Source organism: Atractosteus spatula, chromosome 15, assembly GCF_055471065.1.
Source record: "Atractosteus spatula isolate fAtrSpa1 chromosome 15, fAtrSpa1.hap1, whole genome shotgun sequence".
In the NCBI taxonomy this organism is placed as follows: domain Eukaryota; kingdom Metazoa; phylum Chordata; class Actinopteri; order Semionotiformes; family Lepisosteidae; genus Atractosteus; species Atractosteus spatula.
This window is the reverse complement of record NC_142720.1, coordinates 12521372-12542613: the sequence shown is the minus strand read 5'-3', so window position 1 is coordinate 12542613 and position 21242 is coordinate 12521372. Positions and strand designations below refer to the sequence as shown.

Below are 21242 nucleotides of genomic sequence, written 5' to 3'. Positions count from 1 at the left end.
TGGCTTAAGAGGATGTATCTTAACTTTTAACATGATTTAAAAAAATCTTTTAAGGAATCGGTACCAAAAAAGGTACTGATTCCAAGACTGGGTAATCTGGCATAAAGTGTTTCCTAATTGTCAGAACATGCGAGACAAACATGAACCTAAATGCTCAAGTTTCAGAAGTCAAGAAAAACATCCAGTTCAGAGGTCCAAGCATGTGATATTTGGTACCAGAGAAGTAAAGCAGTGCTCAAAAAAACTAACATACAGAGCTCTCACTTGCAGTAGTTTTGGGTTTTGAAATAGTCGGGAACACTACTTGAAACTACAGCAGAAGCCTACACTTCAGGATATGCAAATTCTAAAAAATTGCAAATACAGTAGGGTGCTATGCATAACGTTACTTTGCAGCATTAATATTTCTTAGAATTTATTGCATGTTATAAAAACTGTTTTTAGCCTTGAATATGTATGATTTTATTACAGAAATCAACACAAAACAGTATAGGAAAGATAAATCCAGATATTCTTTTTAACCCTGTTGCTAAAATGTGGGAACAACTGAATATGCTCCTTGCACAAAACTCTCTAATCACTGGGCATGGTACTAATTAAGTTAGTGGTTAAAATTTGAATTGAAAATGAACTTCTATTTGTGTTCAAGACATCCCCCTCTGTTCCATTAAAAATAAGTTACGATGATGCTTGTATTTTTACCTTCATCCAAGTCAGCAGTTTACTTCCACTCAAAACATGTAAAAGACAAATTTCTTTAGGATACAAAACAGGAACAAGGTAATTCCATGTTTTATTTAGAAAGTTGTTGGGTTTCAGGACAGTTAAAACTCAGGCATGCTGTTAAAAGGTTTTGTACCTGCCAGTGCAGCAATCAGGGATCATTCCATACTACAGGACAAACTGTTAGGCACTCAGACAGGAAATATACTGTTGGAAGAAGTCAATATAGTCTTTGATATTTACTTAAAAGTAGGCACTTTATATTTAGCAATGATTGATTAATTAAACAGCACTGTCACTCAAAGATAATATAAAACCCCTCATACACGATGAGGAATGACATTCTTTTGTCTAATACCAACTTCATTATTCAGAATGACAGTATTCTTAAACCTAGGTGATACTTGTTTCAGGGGGAACTCGTATTTCACTACACTAACATACACATATGACCAAAAGAAATGGGAGAGTAAACAGATGTGCAAAGGTCTGTATTTCACCTAATGATTTACCCTCTCCTATTGTATATCCATCTTTTGGTACTAGTCACAACATGGAACCATTGATACAAGTTTGCATCTGTACTTATACAGTTAGCATGCCACATGAGCTTTTATAAGTACAACAAATGAGGCTATGATTTTTGTGGAAATGTCCTGTTGTCTCTGGGGCTTAGTGACATGACCTAGTGGTTAACTGCATGGCCAGTGATGTTGGAAGTGGTACTATCCCACAACAGCAAGGCACCAGTATCTATTCTCCACTGGAAGTCAGACAGGTCTTTGCTGTCTGGCCTTTTCACTGTTACAGGTCTGTTCGTGTTGTAGACTACACTGATTGTACTTCAGACACTATGCAATGATCCACTGGGACAGTTTTTTCTGAGGTGAGGGCTTTTGGTCATATGCTATATTCCATACATCTTAAAATTTAAAAATCATTTTTACATACTAGACAATTTCAAATTCCCACCTAAAAATAGTGGGACAGATATACCAGATATTAAGGTCACAAGTGTCAATGAAAATATACCTGGGCCATTTACAGTATAGGTTAGAAATTTGGCTACAGGAGTGGATTTTAAAGGATGTGTATTTGATTTGGTTTGAGGATCTAAGTATTTACAGCTGCTCCAATGCAATGTCAGAGTATAAAGAGGGGCAGACAAAGGCAAGCAGAAATTACACTTAAAACTCCATCCTTTAAAATGTGTACTAAATAAGCAGATACTGCAAATAAAAGTCCTTCTGCCAAACCAGAAGGTACATGACCAAATTATCACAGAAAATCTTCAAATAAACTCTAGTATTTATACAAATTTCATATAAGAGTTTCATTTAACAATTTTTACATTTACATCAGGTTATTTTACATGTGCACATAAGTAACCATTTCAGGCGTCTGTCACCTTGTCCGTTTTTTACTTTGCTCAGTTAAACACATACATCTTAAATGCAACAAAATCTAAAAGTAAGATTTTAGAAAGGTCTGTAAAAAAATAAGTTATGAGATAGTCATTTTACCATCTTGTAGGATTTAAAAGCTTCTGTTATAAATTGTACCACAATTTTGTTTTTAGTCAGTTGCACATGAGATAAAGTCACAGCAGTACAGATGCACAGCGTCATTTTCTTAATGACATCTCTTCAGCACATCCTCAGCCATGTCACAGCCATATCCAAGCATGGATTTGGACCAGAGAAACCTGAGTCTTTCTAAAGAGTCTTAACACGTCACAGGATAGCTTAGTTCCCAACGTGACCGTGGGGCACTCCCCCAGTCACTGCACCGTCAGCCTTCTCGGACGGGCTCAGCTACAGCAGGGCTCTTGGCTGGGAATCCAGTTGCAGGTCACAGAAAGGTCATGAGATTAAAAGTACATAATGACATGCAAAGAGCAAGTTTCACTCTTCCGCCTGATCACCATCACCTCTTTTGTTCCCATATCTCTGCCATGTTTAAGTCTAGGTTTTCAAGTGTCTTCAGTGCTTGGAGATTCCCAGTGTAGAAAGCTATATCTACCATGACCAGCCTGCAGGAGGAGAAAATACAGTTTTGTTCATAAAACCACACACTGGCAAGATGGCTGCTAGTATTAACTTCATCAATAGAAGTACAAATCGTTTCTCAGTTTGGTTGTCCTTATTTAAGGAAACATGAATAATGGCAATCGGTCGATAACAGGTTTTGACACGTGGAAAGCATAGAAAAATAATGGGGATTCACATACCCATGTTGAGGTCCTCCATCATTTATTACATTGATCCGTGCTAGCTGCCTCTTCAGATGGAGTTTAAAGCTTGCATTTATCCTCAAGAACAACATCTTAAAAAAAAAGATCACAATCAATTCCCTTTACCAATATCCTTGTTTCACATCGGAAAAGTGAAAACGGACATAATATTTTAACAAAACATGCTTATGTCCACAATTTTTTTTTCAATTGTTATGTCTCTTTCAATACCACAAAAGTATTTTAAATCAGCATAAAAAAATCTTGTTCCAGAAATTCATCTGTCCCACCTGTGTTTGTTCTTCAGGTAGAAGGTCATATATAGCTTCATGCATTTTGGCCATCTGTTTACACACATTTCGGAAACAGGTTGAAGGCATTGGGGCCTTAACTTCATACTGGGAGGAATTAAAGAAAACTTGAGTTATTTTACAGTCCACTTAAACAGAACCACTACACTTGTGCTTTTAAACTACTTTTAAATGTGAACTTACAAGCTTTAGCTGTTTTCTTCCCCAATTTACACAATCTTTGTGTAAATACTAGCAATATCTAAATATCTGCTAAAATTGTAAAAGGTGCAGGAATATCCTTCTTACCTTGGACAAAACTTTTTCAAACAGGCTATCCATGATTGCTACAAGTTTTGCTGAAATTTCAGCTATATGGTCATTATAATCCTGTAACAGAAAAAAAAACATCAAAGCATTTAGAATAAGTTCACAATAAGATTTACAGTTACAAGCAAAATTAGATTTGGATTCTTCTTTCCCAACAAAAGAGATGCATAATGAAGGTCAGGAATATAAGCATTTGAAAATCCCAATATCAACATACCCATTCTAATTTTGTGATTACAGAACTAAAGTAAATGAAAGTTAAATTAAACAGTCAGGAACATTATTTTGTAGTACAATTGCATGCATTCTCATAATTGCCACCACACTAGAATTTACTTTGTGTTGATTGCTGTAAATGGATATTGGAGGTGAAAAAACTAGCATTAACAATGGAAGTGAATCAAACAAAGCATATGCTTTGTGTTCAAAGCAACCAAGAACACACTTTGAAATATTCTTTATCCACAGAGATCTTAAGAAATATGTTCTCTTGGTTTATACAGAAAACAATGAAAACTGACTATTAGAAAAAATGTACTTCATCTTAAAAATGATGAGTATAGAACACATCAGCAATTGTGCTGCACCTCACCTTGGTGATGTGGTCAAAGTGCCTGAGAATACTGTACTGTTTGGGCTGCAGCCTAGCTTCAAAATGAGCCCTGATGATGGGAATGTAGTGTACAATTAGCTGCAAACATCTGGATGCAAGAGCTAGAGAAAAAGAATTAGAAACATGTCAGTATGGGTGCTCATAAATTAAAACAGCTACCTGTCTTGCACTTAAATTATAGTGCAGATCTCCTTAGAGCTTACAAAGACCAAATCAGTAAAAATACATGAGGTTCTATCTTGAGGTTATATTTTACCTTGTGCACTGTCCGAAAGCTACCTCACATTAGTTCCATTTAGAGACAGTCAGCAGTGATGAAGGGGATTTTTAATTATTTTGCTCCCTGAAAACATCTGTAAATATGGTGTGTTGTTATTCAGCTGTGAACATGTGAACTGAAAATGGTTTTGAATTAGGGATAACTCTCTGGCAGACTAAAGGACATGGCACAGCAGCAGCGTGTTCAGAAGAGCAATGACTTCTGTACTGTTAAAAAGTAAACAAGCTACAAACATCTAATACTAGATTTCTACAGGCAAGAAACTGACATCAGTTGTAAAGGGATCCATAATCAGAAACTTTAGCAATAACAGATATGAACAGGATACTTTACACTTTTGTTGTTCAAGACTGCCAAACCTTACCCAGGTTTTTTGTGGTTATTGTCTTCAAACCCACCACCTGTAAAGCCCCTGCCCCTAGAACCAACTGGCAGCACCGGGAGTTGAAATGCTGGAAAGAAGCACAAAAAAAAGGATTATGTATCAGTACTTCAGGTAAGCATCTCGTTTAAAGATGTTTTCTTAAAGTGATGCGTTATATGATTGGATACATATGCAGATTTTCAAAGTATATTATCTACTTCAGTAAAATGAAAATTCAATGTTATTAAAATTTAGTTAAACGACACTCAAGGTACACATACTAATATATAGAGCTCAACTAAAACGAGTTCCATCACTGTGCTCTGCAATGATTTCACACAGTAAAACATAAAAACATAAATTAATTCTTTCAACGAACCTTTAGTAAATCTGAGAGGCGAATGAGCATGTCTGTAGTAATGGAGGGTATGTCATTCACACACTGGCAGTATTCGAGGAAAATTCTTATCAACAGTAACACAGTCCTGCCCATTGAAAGAAAAGCAACTCATTAGTAGATAAAGCATGTAGGCTCTTTTCTTGGTTATCATAAAAGCCTGGAAGCCCTTTCATGTATTATAATAAGGTTCTTCTGAACAACACATGTTGCAATGAACCTCAGTAAAGGAAAACATAGATCTGCTTAAAATTGATCTCGGCAGTGATCTTCAATAGACTTTGTCCGTCTGCTTTCTAGGATGTGGTGGAAATAGAGGAGTACAGATGTGACACTGTTCCAGTACTAATTTCTGATTTCAGAGAGCACACCATAACCACAGCATCAACAGGTCCTTGCTAAGGGTTGCACTTCACTGCACAGAATCATGGGCTATTTGTCTAGGGCCCATCTTCATACAGAACACTTCCCTTCCTGCACCAGCTAGAGTAATGTACAGCAATGGAGTCTAAATGTCGCTGCATTTTGGATGAACCACAGAATACCAAGATGACAACCACTCTGTACAGATACAAAATGAGTAAAACTTCTTATTTTTTAAAATGAAATAAATAACAGAAAAAAATGCCATGGCAGTAAATAGGATAACAAATTTGTACTCAATGCATTTATAATGATAAATATGCAAATATATATACAAATATATTTATCCACTCTAATTTTGTATTCATTGGGAAAGGAATTATTCCTATAGCCTGTGCTTGAACAAGGTTAATAACCACAAGTAAAGGAACAATAATTTTTTTTTTAGCTTTGGCTAATTTAATAGTTAAATGTTTTACAACTATTTTGAGTTTTTATTCTCTGTGAACTAAGGAGCTAAATAGAAATGGCTCTTTTTTTACCTAATAAGCAAATCGGGGGGCAGTGAAAGATGTCAAGCCGACTAGCTTTGCGTGAGTGAGAGGAAGGAGCTGACAGCAGCAAGCCCAGATCAAATAGTGGTTCGTTTGTCATCTTTTATATACACTACTTTTTAAAAAAAAATAAAAGATGCAGTATACAAAATGAACGAAAGTTGAATAATTTATATCTGCAATTTAACTAAACAAGACAGGTAAGACTTGCCCAACAACGGGATACTTCTGGCCATCAACACTTAAGTGATCACTTGGCTTCCGCTCTTCTGCACCTGTGACAGAAAGAAAGTTATTGCCAGTGGTTGTGACCTGATTACCAAGCAAAACATGCAAAGCGACAGACTAAACAATATTGCGGCCTTCCATGCATTACCTAAAGTTAATAAATAGTAAGCTTTTTAGAGATAAGAAAAGCACATAATTTTCCCTAACGTTCATTTTACAGAACTACTGGGGTGAAGAGCAGATCCGACCGTGTGATAACATATAAGGGATATAAAAGTGCTGAACAGCCCTCTAAATTAGTGATGAGATAATAATGAGATCTATAAAGAGTCATGTTTTTCTTGGCTCAAAGGTCTTATAATAAAACAGCCCCATCACTCATAGTTTTTATATTGAGATAAATAAGATTATTTAATTGGAAAAATGAAATACCTGCTATTGGTGCAATCTCAGCTTTAGGATTAAGCAATGGACAGTGTAGTCAACGCATGGAGTTTGAGAATTCCAAGGATAATGTGTCTATGTCAATTATTTTTTAGATCAACATTAACACCTCACATATAATTGTTTAAAAGACAGGCAAGAAAGGTTCATTTCACATCTACAAATAGGAGTGCCTATGCACATACTGTATGCATGAAAGTCTTGAAAATACCATACCAGTTTGTTTCTTATCTGGTAATGTTATCCGTCCATCTGCAATGGAGTTAACCAGATCCTGAAACTCTGCAGGAACTTCAGCCTGCTTCCACCTTTCATTATCAAGCAGAAGACTGCAGGCAAGAAAATAGAGAACATTAAACCACTGATCTGTGGAGGAGAGACAGGCTCCCATAAGGCTGCTTTTCAGCAGGATCAGCCCCATGCAGTTGTCACATAAAAGAAAGTTTGGATGCAGGGACTTGAGTGGAGGTAAGATTAATTCTTCATTACAGAGAAAGCCTATAAAACAGACAGAGCGGGATAGTGAAGGTAGCTGCAAAATTAACTGTGCACGGCAGCGACAGCTGACAGACATCTATATCAAACAAACAGTTCGGAAGGCCAATATAATCACTGACTGTCATGACCACCCCCTGCCTAGTGATTGTGAGCTCCTTTTATTCAGGTCGTCAATTAAGACTATAGAGATTTAAGCACAACAGAACTAATTTATCCTTTATTTTTATGACTAATAACCTGCTTAATTTGGGCAACTGATTGTATATTTTACTTTAGATATTGTTTCATCATGCACCAATCTTCTCTCACATCCTGATGACCCAATTTTTTGTTTTATTCTAATTGGTGAAGATTACTTTAGATGCTCATCTGTTTTTCTGATCTTATGCATGTATGTTTCTTATTTGTTAATGCGTTCATCTTGTGTTAAATGTATTGTTTTATGTACTTTTACCTGCCTTCAACGAAAAGTTCCCATATGGGACAACAGAGGAAGTAAGCAAGTACAATAATGTACAGAACTGAACTGATGGCTTGTGCCTCCAGGTACTAAGCACTGCCAAAACCACTCAAACCAACTGCCTCACTTCTAGAAGTTGACAGCGAGTACCTCAGCTTGGTTTTGCGCTCCTCATGGAACCGATTGACAAAGCGGTTGGCTTGGCTTTGCAGCGCCCCCCTGAGGGACATACTCCTCCTGCCACAGAGCTCCTCCGTCTCCTGCACGAACCTCTCCACGGCCTGCGACAATGCCACAAACTCAGATGAGCTCAGCTTCTCCAAGGACCCATCCTGGGGGAGAAAAAAAAAGGAAAAAAGTTCAAGAGGGCCTCTTCACTGGCTCCTCAGCTCTGGAACTGATGGCCTGGAGCCTGGGTCATGGCACTAGCCGACTGTGACTGGGAGACCCCAAGCAGCCGCGCACAATTGGTAGGGTGGGATTAGTCTGACTGGACTCCCATAGCTCTCAGCTAAATGTAAAAAACAAATAAAAAAGTGTTAATCAGAAATCCTAGCCAGGTAAGCACCCAGCCTTAAAAAACTCTTGTAACCTCACCTGACCCTTCTGCTGCATCCAATTATACTACTGCTGAGGGATCAGAGATAGAAAAAAAAGATCAAGGTCACTACAAAGTTCAGAAATACATACTGTAGGTACATATTGGCCTTCTTCCAGAAACAAAAACTCTGTGGAGGAGTTGTTCCTTCCAGAACATTTAGTTAATTTCATGTCCATGGAGTATATATACTTTTCAATTTCTAAGAATAATAAATTAAATATTTACTTTAAAAACGGGGTCCTAGTTTAAATCAGTAACAGAACATACAGGATTCTTATGACTAATCTATAATTACACTGCACTGCCTCAATGAACATATGCAATAGGAAAGTAAGAATGGAGAATTTAATTTTGTCTTATACATAGGACAAAGAATGCCAGTTGAAGTCTGTTCATTCCCATCTCATGTTTTACAACAAAATCATACAGCTAATTAGGAAACCTGAAGAAAGAGAACAATGAGATGATTTTAAGACAATGCTGTAGAAAACTTGGATTGTGAGGCCACCAGAGCTCATCTTCTAGAGCTGGGAAACAGGCAGTTAGCTCTGTTACATTGTGTGGATCAATCACTTGTGTGTTGGGAAAAAAAAATCTAGTTGATCCTATTAAAAGCTTTTCACAATTTTTTTAATATCAGGAGATGTAGCCATTAACTGGATGGATTTGCATTCTTAACTAATATACTTATTTTAGTGCTCATTCTTTTAAAAAACAGGGTCACCTAACACCTAGGGGTTGATCCATCCCTCCAATAGGCTTGAGTTTTTTATTCTTCACAGTATGGCTCATCTGGCCTTCATCTCATATTACCATACAACATCAATTTTAATAGGAGGAAGTCAAATCTCAACTACCCTGAGGAAAGAAAACTAGAAACCCTGGAGCCAAAAGCACAGCATCAAAGCATATGGGCACCAGATCTCATACTCATATCACAGCGGGAGTTTATTACCAAACATGTTTGTACTGATTTTTTCATTTCTATTAGAAAAAAGAAGGCAGGCACTAATGTTCATCTAAGGAGAATGCAGCATACACAAATGAAAAGATGAAGAAAAAAACATTTTTTCACTTCTGTAGAAAAACCTTTTTCAGTTCCAAGATCCTCTGAGGTAGACTACGCTATTCCAGAAGCATGAGGCAAAAGCTGTTCATGAGCATGTCAACAAGGCCTTTGGTGCAAATCTGGGAACAAAGCACTTGCATTTAATGATGTGAACCTTCAAGGAAGCGTGTGCAGAATTTAAAAAAGACAGATTTGCAAAGAAGACATTCAAAATAGCCAACTCTAAAAAAAGTTAACAGTTCTTCAAAGGCAACCAGCACATTGTAAGGAAGTCCATAAGCCAGTTTTGCCAGAATTTGGTGTGAGCTAATATTTTTCATCCTACTTACTAAATTAACTGTTGCCTTTCCAGTTAACACTTCCAATATGCAGCAAGTCTGCAACTATCTATAATAACTGAAACAATGGCTTTGTTCACAGTGACAACGTCTTTAGTGCTTATATGCTTCATTGCTTTAATTGTTTTACAGTTTTAAAGTATAAACATACACCACCAACGAATAAGAATGGATAAATAAGTAAAATAATATAGTATATTAATACCAAGATGAAGTGCTTTTCACCACTTGTGTGGTGCAGAGACAATGTTGCATTCCATTCTATTCATATTGACAGATCTAGACAACTATGTGTGTGGGTGTACCAATAATAAAAATATGAAGACAATAATAAGTTTGTGAAAAAACATCTCTTGGTAATAATGAAAACTCAAAAATATAATTACAGAAACCTCTGGACATTCATTTTTAAGTAAGCAAACTTATATTTTCGAACTTATTATGTTAGCTTAAAAAACATGGAACAGATATCTTGTTTTTTTTCAGGGACTCTACAAAAGTGGCCTGGCAAAGGTGCTTCCAGCAGCTCTTAGCACAACATTAGAGGGCTTTTGCAGTGTCACTGAAATGCTGCCATTTATCCTCTAACAAATGTATCCTATCAAGCTTTCCTTTCACCAATGACACAAAAATGAGAGCTTGTGGTACTACCCACCTCATTCTGATTTGTTATATATGACAAATTACACTGAAGGCAATTACTTCAAAAAGTTAGCATTGTAAAATGTTAATGAGCTTCAAAATGTAGAAGCACAAAATGATGTCAGGACCCTGAACACTATATTACTAAAGCCTAAATGTATGAAATCAAAGTATGCCCATTTCTAACCCGACACTCACCCATTACCATCCTCACAAACAGGACAGTGGTGAAAAAGATGACCTCCTGCCTCAACCGAAATGTCAAGCCCTGCACATCAAAGTGAAGAACAAAAGGCTCTGATAAATATCCATCTGTTTAAGCTCACCTTTGCTCTAGCCATGAGGAACTTGACACAGCGGTCGTGGCATACATCAGAGGCGTTGTACAGCAGCTCCTGAATATTATTGGCCACTCGGCCGAGTTCAAGGTCTGTCAACATCATGTCCTCGTTAACCCTTGAAAAAAAGACAAATACAATAAACAGTGCATGCAAAAAACCCTGCTGTCCCTGCCTTTTCAAGTATCAACAACCAAACACACAGCTGGTGCTAAACTTGATTCACTGCAGGTGACAGTTAACTTCTCATCAACACTTACATTATGTTACATGAAAGAGAAGTAACTACTATCAAGTTATTACTATCATGATGTTTGTATACAGTACTTGGTTCAAAACATAGTTATTCAAAGGACACTTCTGACTGAGACTAAGAACTAACATAAGTATAGAATTTTTACATATCTCATTGAGAAGACCTAAAGTCTTCAGTGAATGACTGAAACTGATGTACTGTGTTTGTGTAAGACCCACACAAACAAGGGGAGAATTGCAAAATTCATACACATAAATATCGGAGACTGGACGTGAACCCAAGACCTCCCTGCTGTGACATAGCAGCACTAACTACTATGTCACTGTGCTGCCCAAGCTGCTTTCAGTATGGGAATAAAACATTAATCACTCAAAGAAGTAAAAGCTGAAGTATCAAATAGCAGCATTTAGATTTCCTAAGGTGGACTATGTGCAGAGCTGTTATTTTTACTATATAAAAATTGACATTAATTTCATGGTAATGCAAAGGCTAGATGTTGTAAAGCCATTATGGCATAAACGCGGTTCTAGAGTCTATCTAGAGTGGCGATGAACGTACGGTATCTCCACTCCACCCGCAGTAACTGAGGAGGATGTTTTCTCCCTGCTGGAAGAGGACTCCGTGGTGCACTCCTGCTCTGAAGCAGAGTCACTACCGCACAGCTCATTCCGAAGGCAGGAAGTCCTTTGGTTCTTGGTGTCAACTCCAGTGCTGGGCTGCTCCACTTCAGCGAAAGCATCGCTAATAAACCTGCCTTCGTAAGTCAAGTAAGCAACTTCCGGGTCCTTATAGAAATGTTTTCCTGGGTTTCCCTCTGCCAAAGTGCAGTCAGACAGCCTGCTCTTCTGGTTCCCATCTAATACTTTGAGGACAACATTTCTGATTACACTTAACGTTGCCTAGCGGGACAAAATAAAAGAAAGGAGAATTAATAATTTATTTTCATATATGTCGCAATGTATCACTTGAATCCTTTTCATGAAATATTAAAGTCACCCTACCTTTATTCTTTTCAGAAAAAGTATAAAGTTGGCAAATATGTATTTCAGAAGCTCAAACCACTGTGGAAAAGTCATCAGCCTCATCTGATCTGCAAGCCTTTTAAATGCAAAGCAAAAGAAATATGAAAAATTTAGGATATGCGCTCTGACATGAAAGTCACTATTCATTTATGGACCTCTTGAAAGTCACAATTAATTTATACACTTCTTAAAAGTAATGTAAAACAGAAACTGGGAATAATGTAGTCTGAATTTATTTTTTACTAGACCTATGCTGCATAGAAGTAACATTTTAACTTAAAATTCATATTGGAAGAGATAGTAAAGAAACTGCAGGTACTAGCTCTAAACAGTCTTTAGCTTAACATGCTAAAATAATTAAGACAGTCATTGTCATGAGAGCATAACCACTTATAAATCTCAAAGACCTCTACTTTAAAACGAGTATCAGTGTAAACTCTGAGATAGAAAAAAACAGAACACAGAAAAGAAAATTCAAGCTTAATAGTCCACAAATCAGAACGTGCAGTTTTAGTGTTTTTCCTCATATAGAAATCCTAGTAATTTAATGATTTATATTAATTTCATTATGAAAGAGGATGATGTCACTGTGAAGACCATATAGTTCATTTTCCTATCATCTGATAAACATTGTCTTTAAAGTTTTTTTGCTTTCAAGTATGTTTACTCACTTTACAACAACTTCTGTGTCTATTTCTTCAATTTGTGATACTGTGCTGACAACACACTGTGGGAGAAAATATTTCAAAGTACAAATTAAATTACATTAATAAAAGTAATTAGCAAGAGCATGGTTATGAGAAATAATTCTGTATATTACCGCATCGCTCAATACCTCTGAGACCACAAGTAGTTTATCATCCTTACAATAAAATCTTCAGTAAAATATAATAAGTAACGACCACACTCAAGTATAAGCACTACACTCAAGAATCCTAGCATTAGGTATATAGATAAAATCAATTTTTATTGAAACTACATAAAATATTACAGGTGTGCAAAAAATGTAATATTTATTAATATTTTCATTGCTGTGGCATAGGGCATTAAGTGAATAAGCACTTAATGGGTGACTAACCATACCTTAGGAGTTATAAGTACCAGAGCAGAAACTCGCTTTTACAGTATCTGTCATTCATAATTACTATGCCTATTCCAGAATGCTTAAATTCCATGGTATGATTCAGAACCACACCAGAAATGGCCTTGGTTGCACACTAAATTTATTCAAATACAGCATCTACATTACCCACCTGTTTAACAGTGTTCTTTGCAGCAATAATCATTTCTTCACTGTAGATCTCTAAGAAATCAAGCTTTCTCTGTCTCAGTAGTCCAAACACCAAAGACTCAAGCCTATCCTTTAAAGAACAAATAAAATGTGTTTACGAAAACAATAAAAATTAATTTACAATCATGGTTAGGGCTTTCTTAAAATATCAAATGTTAAATCGAATCTTAAATGAAAGCAGATCCCTAAAAGCTGAAAAGTCTCCTTCTTTTTATTTTTATTTAATTCTCCTTAAGATGATGGAGAAAGAAAAAGACAATACTGTCCTCATACCTTTTCCAACACTTGACCTTCATCTTCGAGTGGTCTGTTGAGGTCACTTCTCGCATAGGTGGTGAAATCAGCTATCATCATCTTATCTATTAGCTTTTCCAGTTCACAGAGCTGGGAGCCTAGATGCCTGTGGCATGAAAATTGAATTTAATGCATAACAATAATGCAACAGAGTTATGGTATGAACCACTCAACAGCTTCTATGCAATATAAAAAATACTTTATTCTAGAAAAAAAGAAATGAAAAGTCTCAGCAATATGAGGGTGGTTATAGAGACTGGAAAAGTTTTTAAGTTTACAAGCAAAAGCGAGTTAGCCTTGTTTGCACATGTAATCCTAGATGGCAATGAATCTTCTTTTCAGCATTAAGCACACTTACTGCATCCTGAGTTATTTTTATTACCCCTGAAAAAACATCTGGACAGAAAACATTAGCATGCCTGCGGTGTCCTGCCTCATCCTCCGAAAATGCTTCAGAGATTACGCCTCATACTGCCACCATGTGGCTGTAATATGTACAGCTTTCAAACAGCTGAACTGAGTGCCAATTACCACTAAAAAAAGTTTCAAGAAGGTAAGATATTTTGTAAAAAGGATCCATTACTGATCTGACATTGCAGGGAAGAAGAATCTACCAAACCATGTCAGCAATTTGTTCCACAGCCAAGGCAGTAAGAAGATATTATATTTAAAATGTAATATCTAAAACTATCAAGGGGTTTCACTACTTCACAGCTTTGTAAATCTGTGTCTTTTTAGTAAACCAATATCTAACCTTCATTATTTTTCACTAAATTCACAATGATAATATTCTCACATTCTTCTTTATTTAGTGTAAAAACATATTAATTAGCCCAGAGACTAAATTCAGTGTCATACAATGAACTACAAATCTTCGTACAGAGTTAATTATGTGGACGACTACTTTTCCAACTCCCACACATTTAAAATGACTACTATTTTTTATGAAATCTCTGAGAAAATAATTCAATGTACAACCCCAGCTGTAAGAAATGAAAATGATTTGGGAACTCCTGTGAAAAGCAAAAAGTTTGGGAACTGTTAGCATGGCCCACCAACCTGAAGCTGTGAATACCCTGGAGCTCCTGCTGCAGCACCTCCTGTGTGGTTGCAATCAGCTCCAGAGCCCCCACAAACTCCGAGGTGGAGAGCAATAGCTGCACAGTGGGCTGAGTCTGGTGCACAGTGGCCATAAGCTTCATCTTGTTGTAAAGCTTGACGCAGTTGTTGCGTGTCAGCGCCTGTCTCAGTATGTGCAGGGACCCCTCACACATGACCTTGTCGATCTGAGCCGTTTTCTCCCGCAGCACTTTAACAGCCTGGGAGGTTTTCCTGAGGTAGTCCTGCAACTCGTGCTGAGAGGTCATTGCGTGGAAGAAGGCTTCAGAGCGTAAGGAGATCTGGTGTGCAATATTCACCTCCACCACATCCAGGTAGTGGCTCAACTAGAAGACAAACAAGCAGGTTTTCAAATCAAACAGCCTTGATGTGTGAAATGACTAAAGCATCATTTACTTACTATGAAAATATAACATTCTGAATGCATTCTGAATCACATCCAGTATTAGCACTGTGGATATATGTATTACAGGTGGGTAAAACAATCTTTGGTTATCCATTTTTATGTATTGAAGTAGTACAGAATTAAAAAAAATAAATAAATAAAGATGTATTTCTAAAAGAATTTAAAAATGACAAGGGGCACATGACAGTTTATGAGAATTATTTAGACCCAAAAAAAGATACCAGTTCAGGGAACTGCAGGGTCAACCATGCCTTTAACTAAGCCCTCCAAGTGAAAGTCATAAGTTCACCTTCTCTTGAAGTAACCGTGAGGAGGCTACATCACGGCTACCCTTTCCCCCTGCACCACTGAAATGTGACCAAGGTAAAACCGCATTAAACGTTGAGGGGTCATCCAGGGCAAAGTCTGGCTTCAAGAAAATCTGTCGAGTTTAAATAACATAAGATAGACAGAAAAAGAGAATTAATTCATGGGCAACACCCTTTACCTTGAATACATTATTCAACAGAACTCTATGGTCACAAAGTGCTGTACAGTCATTTCTTACCTTGGGTACTTGCTCTAGGTCTGTCCTGGACTTATCTGTAAAAAAATGTAATATAAAAATAAACAATTTTCAAGCTTTACAAGTACACACGTATTCTCCTACTCTAAAGACGATTAGATGGAAAATGACAGGAGTAGGGAGAAGAGTAAAATGCCATCATACCATGGTTATTTGTAAGATTGGAGACTGCGCCAAGTTCATCCTTGGTTGGACAGATATTCTTGCATTTTTCATGGATTTTTTCTCGCTTAGAAAGCAAAACATTTAATAACGTTTACATTTGTTGATAGTTTGTAATAAATATAGAAATTGTTAAAAAATAAAGCACAGTGGTATTTGCAAATGGATTAAAAAAATCATAGTACCATTTCTCCCTGATATCTATACATTTCCACACTGCTACAATTTTAATCTTAAACGTTCTGCACTGCAGCATTACTGTAAAAACCGTTGCAAATATTGTATGAGGATAAGAACCAAAGTATTCAATCTTCTTCAAACTCTGACCTTATGTTTCCACACTATTTTATGGAAAGGAGCATTAAGTACTCATCAGCAGCCTGTCCAACTGCATTGACACTGGAGAATACCTGTGTGGTCTCTTGCAGGTAGGATGCAAAGTGTTCCTTTGTGATATTTGGGAGGTAGAAGGAAGGCATAACTTCAGTTTCCACGAAGTCCAGACCCCATGTTTTTGTGAAGAAGTCCGATTCCCTTTTAGCCAGCCGGGGATCATTTAATGCCGCTGGAAGATTGACTTTTGAGTTATAAACAGTCCACCTGTGTTGATCAGCTACAACAGATGGGCCATCACAGACGCTGCGTACACCCCCTTTAAAGTCACATGGGAAGGAAAAAAAAATAAAAAATTCAGAAAGTGGATCAGACTTGGAAGGGCGCTGACAGCACTGATATAAAGTCCAGATCGAGTCAAGATGAGCCCACATCTCATCATTGCAAAATATATTCAAAAGCATTTTTTATGGGATGCATAGAAGGTAACTGAGTAATTACTTTGGCTAAGAGTCTCTTAACATATGCATCAGAATTCTATACAACGTTTACATACAATGATGGTGTTTAATTGGTGATCTTTTATATAAATCAAAGGTTTGAATACAAAAAGAACACATTATATCAACTGATAACACAGCATAAGAACAAAGTAATTACACATGACAATGCCCTAGCTTGAACATATCCATTGATACCTGCTATCCTACCTGTGGGCTCCTTTGGACAAACATCGGGTAGTGACCGGACAAGCTTATAGTGTTTTGCAGAAGAGTCCCTCTCTTTCTTAAAGACACCATCACTGCTGCTGGAATGAGGCACTGGTGAGGAACTGTGGCTTGAAGCCATTGCATAAGGACACCTCAGGAAGGAGGCGAGCTGTAACAAGAGACAAATAAGATGTTAAGCAGTTCAACTCAATCTCTAAGACACCAAACTGAAAGATAAAAATTAACATAACAGTGTTCATAACAGAAACACCCCGGGCTTATAATGTGGTTTAACATCATGACCAAAAAACTCTTTGGCGCCTGCTTAATGTATTGTCTCTAACTTTGAACAACGACAATCTGATATGGAAAAAGTTCTCACTTAGCCCCCTGAATTCTCTGTTCAACAACATAGTAAAATAAATTTGCTTACATGTTTGTGATGCTGAATTCCAAAAACTCTCAATTATATATAAATTGAGACATCCAAGAATTTGGACTGTTGTTTCCTCAGTGGTACGGAAGTTATAAGAAGACAGAAATGAAAGTGCAGCTGTTGTCACATGAGTGTGCAATGTATGGGCTTGTTCTCTACTTTCATTTTAACACTTTCCAACAGTCTTCCAAAAGATCAAAACCAAAAAGCAAAAGCAAACATGAAAGTTGTTTCAAGGTCACATTTTAAATAAACATTACTTTTTCAATAAACACACCAATTATTTAAGTAATGTCATCAGAATGGCACCACTCTACATAAAAATGCACAGAAAGCCTGAATATAAAATTATATGCAGGCAATTCATTTTAAAAATATGTACATAATGTAAACATTGTATGCAATGCAAGCTGCCTGGATGAGAGTGTCTGCTAGGCCAATAAGCAATAAAAAAATAACAAATAAGATCCACCAGAAGCACAAGAGTAATCCAAGAGTGCTTCCATACTGCTTTGGAAGAATGATTGGTAGGTATCAATATCTCTCCTCTTCAGCCAGCCAGCAAACATGTTAGTAGACTTAGTGTTGAGGTTGTTTTCAGTAGTACGTAGCTAAGAAGCTAGATCACGGCTCTCAGGGGCGATGAAAACTATCTACCAAATCAACTTACTACATCTCCATCCGGTTTCACATCATGAACTGGTAAGGCGCTATCAAATCTTAAATACTGTGAAAATATTTGACAGTTCCCAGAATGATTTGTTTCCCACAAAAGGTAACTATAAGGATGTTAGGAAAATATTCAAAAAGACCTCCCTGAAATTCTAATAAGACAACGCTTCTCTTTTTCCCCCAATCATACAGAATGGAGAGGTCTCTATCAAATCACTCATCATTCATATGTTAATACTGCCTTTCCTTCATGCTGTGATGTTAATATTGTATAACAAAAAGTTAACTGCCATTACAGTAAATATATATTTACAATTATTTTGCCACATTCAAAAGAATATAAATGTACGGTATTAGTAAAGATATCTCCTACAGAAGCAGCTCTGTATTCTCTGCTGTCTTGTGCAAGACTGCACCAATGTAGTAAAAAGCCAATTCAGGAATGCTGTAAAAACCCAACTGAATTTGTACTGTGACATTCTGAACTGAAACCTCACTCAGGCTTTCAGATAGTATTAAATAAAATATGATTAAAGTGCACAGTACATATGTTTAACTGCATCAAAGCTCCCTCCAAAAACTTAGACCCGTTTCAAATTGTACAACAAAATACTTTTTTCAATTAATTTTTTTTTAATTGTTAAAAAAAGAACTAAGCATCATAATACTAGAGATGGATACAATTCTAGAACAGGCACATTAGTTGTACTAACAACAGTACTAATGAGAATTGAATCTTGACCTCTTCTGTTTTAAGGCAGGAGTAAGAACTGTGAGAAAAGGTAGTGGTTTTCTTTTAGGTGGCAGGTAGGAGGTGGTGGAGTGATTGAGGTAGAAGTTCAGAATACTATGCTCTTGTTATTTGTCATCGGAAACTCCCTTCCGTTTTATCAAGAATTAAAAGAACAAAGTTCTTGGAAGTCAACTGTTTTTGTTGGATTTTTTTCTGAGCATGTGTAGCGAAAAGAGTCTGAGTGGGACATGAAGGGCTGGCCTACTAAGAGCAAGTACAAAATAAGGAAATGCACATCTCCTCTGAAACCTAGGTCTGTCATGGTTTGGTCCAACTAGCTCCACAGACCTGCTTTAATTTTCACATCCCTATTTAACTACTCAGTTATCAGATCCATAGGAACCCTTCTATCCAATGGTAATGTATCACCATTTGCAATCTTTCTAATGTTGCACCCAGACCAAGCATAATATTCAAATTCGCTATAGAAAGGTAGAGCTCTATACACAGAGAAGGCGGGGGTATCCTTATAACTACTCTCGGACACAATTACTGCTTACTAAACACTAAAGACTGCAGTTAAACATACAGTATAAGTCACAACCTAATGTGGCTCACACATCATCTGTGATACAGGGACACCGCTGACCAGCAGAGTAAACACACAAAAAAAGATCGCATATAAAATAATGAGAATGGGATCTACAGCATAATTCCAGTACTTCTTTTAGGTTTAGAATCCATTTATAGTTTGCAATTGATTTGATCAATATTCAATTAAAAAACCTGCACCTCCGCTTGTGGTACTGTAGCACACATCGTGAAAGTCTGAAATATTTACACCTTGGTGGAAAAGAACCTGATTTGTCTGAACACGGAGATATATCTCTCTGAACAGGTTACTACTGCTTTATGGGAGCTGAACTTGCTAAAAAGCCCAGAAAACGTTTCGTTTTCCATAAAACGTTTGCCATCTGGTGCTCTGTCATATTTCGCCAGCCGCGTACACAACCCGAATTGAGAAACCCCTCGCTGCTACCGGCGACCTGTACTCGTGCACTCGAGTCCCAAACTAAATCACGAAATACTGAAGGGAACTGGGGGCTCCATCACTGTCGCGTCGCCACGACTTTGCGACAGGCTGTGGCTCGGCCAGCCCCGTTCCCCTCCTCGCAGGACAGTCGCTCTCTCTCCGGACATGTTAGACGCCGAGCTCCATTCATACAATATGCCCAAGCACAATCCGCCCAGGTACAGTACAGTACACCTGGCTGAGGCCTAGCTTCCTGCCAGCTGGATATTCCTGTATTTACACGTAGTAAAGCCTCCGCTGCCGAGACCGCTGGAGAGGGACTGGCCGTCTGACAGCCTTAATGTATTCCAGCACCGCTTGCCACTGGCGCAGAATTACGCTCAGAGCCTGCTTAACCAGATAGTAAACTTTCGTACGGGTACCTGTCGTATGAAACACAGCAGCTCCAAACTCCGCAAACCCCCCTGTCCACCATCACAGTCATCAGACAACAACAAGGCGACAGCCGGCACCGTGACCACAATGCACCGCGCGGGGGCGGGGGCGGGGGCCGGGCCTGCCTCTTCCACAGTGTCAGAGCGAGCGGAGGCCACCCGGTGGTTCCCAAATCCTTCTGTTCGATAAACCTTGGAAGAAGGCTTGTTTGTAAACCGAGCCTTCCTGTTCAAAATCAAAGAGAGATGTCTTATTTCAAGCTGTTGGTATTAACAATGAAATATTAAAAGGTGGCGTGTAATCCACTGTAACTTAAATTCAGTTACTATTGTTTAATATAACGATTTGCACAGGGGTTTCATTTTAGGAGTACTGACTTCCAATGACTAAATAACTGTTTCAAACCTCCAGTTTCGGAACTCTTAATTTAGATTGTTTCTATTAGCGTTAGCATGTTTGTGTAACATATGAAAAACCAAAACCTGTAGGTACCCTAGTTCCCTTGTAGACTAATTAAGCCATTGCAATTAAAGTAAAACTGATTACTGAGTCTTAGACTTTAAATGAAGTGTTTTCTGATGTATCTGGTGAGCCCCTGGAATACAGTATGTCTTTGGTTCTCAGAGCCAGCTTCAAAACTCTCTCAACAAAGACACCCACTTTAAAACGTTGAAAAAAAAAACCCAAATAACATAGGATCGTGCAGGTATTGACTTTACATTCACTTGTGTTTAGATAAGCCCATTTTAAAGATGTTTCTATGGATATGTCTGGAAAGTCTCCGAGTTCCCCAAGTCTGAGGCGAGGCACCTCTGGAACAGTGTATGTGTATCAGTTTCGTGTTTAGTTTGACATAATTATTGTATGTGAACAAACAGCTTCATTACACAACATTTTTGAAAGGGTGGCTGCCATAAAGCAAGAAAATTGGGGGAAAAAATGCAGACTGCTTTATTTTTGTGTAAAGCAATCAATACCTCCAGACGGTATGGCTAGCTGCCCTATAGTCT

The 21242-nt window shown here is 37.5% G+C and overlaps 1 protein-coding gene across 1 annotated transcript; it reads right to left on the bottom strand.

Annotated features, from left to right (window-relative positions):
- Nucleotides 1-752: 752 nt before the first annotated feature.
- vps54 (VPS54 subunit of GARP complex) lies at nt 753-20316 on the bottom strand. Its single transcript, XM_088933911.1, has 23 exons — nt 20220-20316; nt 16924-17092; nt 16291-16532; nt 15863-15947; nt 15701-15735; nt 15443-15574; nt 14688-15073; nt 13608-13734; nt 13297-13404; nt 12715-12770; nt 12023-12119; nt 11580-11920; nt 10754-10883; nt 7928-8109; nt 7036-7148; nt 6359-6422; nt 5213-5318; nt 4834-4921; nt 4169-4290; nt 3556-3636; nt 3247-3354; nt 2954-3048; nt 753-2755 (listed from the first exon to the last, which is right to left on the bottom strand). Exons 2-23 carry the CDS (start codon nt 17060-17062, stop codon nt 2650-2652), a joined length of 2943 nt encoding a protein of 980 aa, XP_088790037.1. The 5' UTR covers nt 17063-17092; nt 20220-20316; the 3' UTR covers nt 753-2649.
- Nucleotides 20317-21242: the final 926 nt, after the last annotated feature.

Excerpts from the sequence above, each read along its gene's own strand:
- vps54 (XM_088933911.1), bottom strand. The coding sequence starts at position 17,062 with ATGGCTTCAAGCCACAGTTCCTCACCAGTGCCTCATTCCAGCAGCAGT. Across the intron at positions 3,049-3,246 it reads TACCTGAAGAACAAACACAG|ATGTTGTTCTTGAGGATAAA; the intron begins GTGGGACAGATG and ends TTTTTTTTTAAG. Across the intron at positions 2,756-2,953 it reads GATGGAGGACCTCAACATGG|GCTGGTCATGGTAGATATAG; the intron begins GTATGTGAATCC and ends CTCCTCCTGCAG.